The 3027-nt window shown below is 37.8% G+C and overlaps 1 protein-coding gene and 2 non-coding genes across 3 annotated transcripts; all 3 read right to left on the minus strand.

Annotated features, from left to right (window-relative positions):
• Positions 1–249: 249 nt before the first annotated feature.
• On the minus strand, positions 250–466 carry LOC112487558 (small nucleolar RNA U3). The gene has a single exon (XR_003050742.1). It is a non-coding gene; the product is annotated as a small nucleolar RNA U3 (small nucleolar RNA).
• A 404-nt stretch (positions 467–870) lies between these two features.
• Positions 871–1906, minus strand: spink4 (serine peptidase inhibitor, Kazal type 4). Its single transcript, XM_008317533.3, has 4 exons — positions 1758–1906; positions 1533–1564; positions 1343–1455; positions 871–1004 (listed from the first exon to the last, which is right to left on the minus strand). Exons 1-4 carry the CDS (start codon positions 1807–1809, stop codon positions 959–961), a joined length of 243 nt encoding a protein of 80 aa, XP_008315755.1. The 5' UTR covers positions 1810–1906; the 3' UTR covers positions 871–958.
• Positions 1907–2187: 281 nt separating this feature from the next.
• Positions 2188–2394, minus strand: LOC112487556 (small nucleolar RNA U3). Its single transcript, XR_003050740.1, has one exon. It is a non-coding gene; the product is annotated as a small nucleolar RNA U3 (small nucleolar RNA).
• Positions 2395–3027: the final 633 nt, after the last annotated feature.

A 3027-nucleotide genomic window follows, 5' to 3' on the forward strand; every position in this document is an offset into this window, starting at 1 on the left:
AAAATCTGCTTAACAATATTATTAAACCATCCTCCTCTCTTCCCTTTACGTGAGTTCAATTACTCTGTTCTACAGATTATCTGTACATTTCAGTTCTAACAAGTCCTTTTCTGTCTCCATCCATGCTGATGCTGAAAGTTCAGTCTGTCCAGTCAGAATTATGGCATAAGTTTAAAACTGGTTTACGCCGAAAATGTCCACTCAACAGAAACAATGGACATGAATAAGACCAGGATGAAGCTATACTTAAACTCTTAGTTTTAACATCCTCTTCCTCTCTGCTTTAGTGGAAAGTAGAAAACAGTCATCAATGACAGAGAGTCCATGAACACATCATTTCTCTCTGTCTATTTCCTGCTTAGAAGAGAATGTCCCAACTCATCATCATGGTTAGAGAGACCACACTCTTTAGAAACACATTTCTACAATAAGAAACTATAGAAATGATCCCTGAAAGTATAGTCTTGATGATCGACTGAGTGAAGACAAGATCCCATGTTAATGACTGTCCTTTTGACTGAGGGGTTTCTTCAACAGTCACTGAAGTCCTAACTAAATCATATTAGTCACTGGATTTATCGACTCTAATCTTCAAGTTTTGATAATAAACACTGTTTTTCAGAAACAGTGGAATCTTATTATATGATTTCACAGACAGTTGCTTTAAGCTCTTTTTATTTTGAAAATAACACTTACAGAAATGACTCTGCCTCCACAGCCGCACTGAATCACCTGTGATTCTTCTCCACAGGTTCTTTATCGGTGTTTCTACCTGAGCTCTTCCACCACAGCCAGGCTGTCTCTGCTCCTTCAGTGGAAACTAGTTTATTCCATTCATCATCAGTTCATTCATTGAGTGGAAACGTGTCGTTTGCTGAAAGAAGCTTTTATTATAGTTCTTGTCAGTTTTGACAGACAGACATCAAACTTTATTCAGTGAAATCTTTTAGTGTTTCGATCAGCAGCTCTCTTCCTTCACAACCATGATGTCCTTCCTGGTCAGTCTGTGGAGAAGGAAAGATGAGGTGGCTGTTAATATTTACTCATTTTATTGGTGTTTTTACTGGAGCTCCATAAAGTCAGAGTGTATACTAGGTTCATTTATATGAACACCAAGCTTCGATTCCATGTGTGTGTTTTTTAAAAACTGCGATTTTGATCAAATGAAGATGATTGAAATGTTTCTGCCCAAACCTGTGGCTCAGCGGGAGAGGGGGCAACTTCATCCCCCGACCCCCTCCAAAAATGTTTTTTTTTGTCTCATATCTGAAACCAATGCCTGTTCCGTTCATGTGTAGACACATGTGAACGTGTCCAGAGAGGAGCAGCTGTGTTTACTCACTGGATCTCAGCACACAGCGTGCACTCGTTGGCATAAGTGTTACCATCGCTGCCGCACACGGGAGCCAGATTCAGAGGACAGGCCAGGAGCTCGTCTGTGTTAGGACAGAGTGGCTGCAGCGAGAGACAACAGTCAGATAACGTAGACTTTAACACGTCAAACACACACACACTGCTCTACATTAAGGCACCTTTCTCGCGACTCCTGAGACCTTCCCTGCATCTGTGTGAAGACAAAGGACGTGACAGAGGGAGATGAAAGTGAAAGCTGAACACCAACTGTAACAACCACACATCAGTGGAAAAAAAATGTTTCAAGAAATATTAACATAAAAACATGGAAACTTCATCATCAATAGGTTCCTGTCTCAGCTAAAACCACATTTATTTATTTATTTTCTTTTTCATTTTCTTACCTGCAGCCAAACAGATCAGCAGCAGTCCGAGGAGAACAGCCTTTCCAGTCATGGTGTTGGTGGATGAATAACCTGCACTGAGCTCTGTGTCTGTTTTATGTGGCAGTAAAACCCTGTCAGGTGTGTCAGTGTGGGAACACAGCAGCTGATAGCAGAAACACCATCACATGCACGTTCTAGAAACATTGAACTCTTGGCAAACGCCCACACACAAACAAACACCACAGTACTTTATGGACATTTTGTTTTTGTTCACTTTAAATAAGTTCATGATGGGCACAAAAAGGTAGTTAAAATGTCTTTGAGGAAATTTGAATAACAGTAATCCTTGCTTAGATGGATGGAGCTTTGAGCTGTTGGTAAATAACTTTCTACATTGTAACAATAAGACCAGGATAAAGGTAAACATTTAATTTTAACATTTAGCTGAACCACTCTGAACACATGCTCTTTCTCTCTGCTTCATAGAGAACAGTCATCAATGACAAAGAGTCCATGAACACATCATTTCTCTCTGTCTATTTCCTGCTTAGAAGAGAATGTCCCAACTCATCATCATGGTTAGTGAGACCACACTCTTTAGAAACACATTTCCACAATAAGAAACTATAGAAATGATCCCTGAAAGTATAATCTTGATGATTGACTGAGTGAAGACAAGATCCCATGTTAATGACTGTCCTTCTGACTGAGAGGTTTCTTCAACAGTCACTGAAGTCCTAACTAAATCATATTAGTCACTCTGATTTAGCTACCCAATTAGCTAAATATATGGAGTATTACCTACCACAAATACTGCAATATTCAACATAATTTGTTTATTTGGTGTTGATAAGAGAGCAGTAGCAAATATCTGAATCGATACATTGATCTAAAGTACTGTATGTTACTATAAGGAACATGTTATGAAAAGTATTAAATGACCAGTATTTTTGTGTGTTTTATGGAGTTAAAAATTGTTTCAATATTTGTAAGAAATTTGGCAAAGAAATTGCCAAAAAATAATCAGTATCATATCGAGTCAATGAATTCTGGTATCGCCCATTAATATTTTTAACCTAATAATAATATGATAATGATTTATATCTGTTGTTGATCTTAAAAAAACAAACTCTTTTCAGTCACTTCCATGATATTATTTTGTTTTGTTTGTAATTCAATCCACACTGCAGTATAAATACACCACCATCATGGATGATTATTAAATATACAGCATGAACCGTGTGACTGTGATTTATATGTGGAACACTAAAAAAAGTCAGTCAAAAAG

The sequence above is a fragment of the Cynoglossus semilaevis genome, chromosome 9, assembly GCF_000523025.1.
Source record: "Cynoglossus semilaevis isolate Cse_v1.0 chromosome 9, Cse_v1.0, whole genome shotgun sequence".
In the NCBI taxonomy this organism is placed as follows: domain Eukaryota; kingdom Metazoa; phylum Chordata; class Actinopteri; order Pleuronectiformes; family Cynoglossidae; genus Cynoglossus; species Cynoglossus semilaevis.

Coding starts and splice junctions, on each gene's coding strand:
- spink4 (XM_008317533.3), bottom strand. CDS start 1,809: ATGACTGGAAAGGCTGTTCTCCTCGGACTGCTGCTGATCTGTTTGGCT. Junction 1,456..1,532: donor TCTCAGGAGTCGCGAGAAAG/GTGCCTTAATGT, acceptor CTCTCGCTGCAG/CCACTCTGTCCTAACACAGA. Junction 1,005..1,342: donor ACGCTGTGTGCTGAGATCCA/GTGAGTAAACAC, acceptor CCTTCTCCACAG/ACTGACCAGGAAGGACATCA.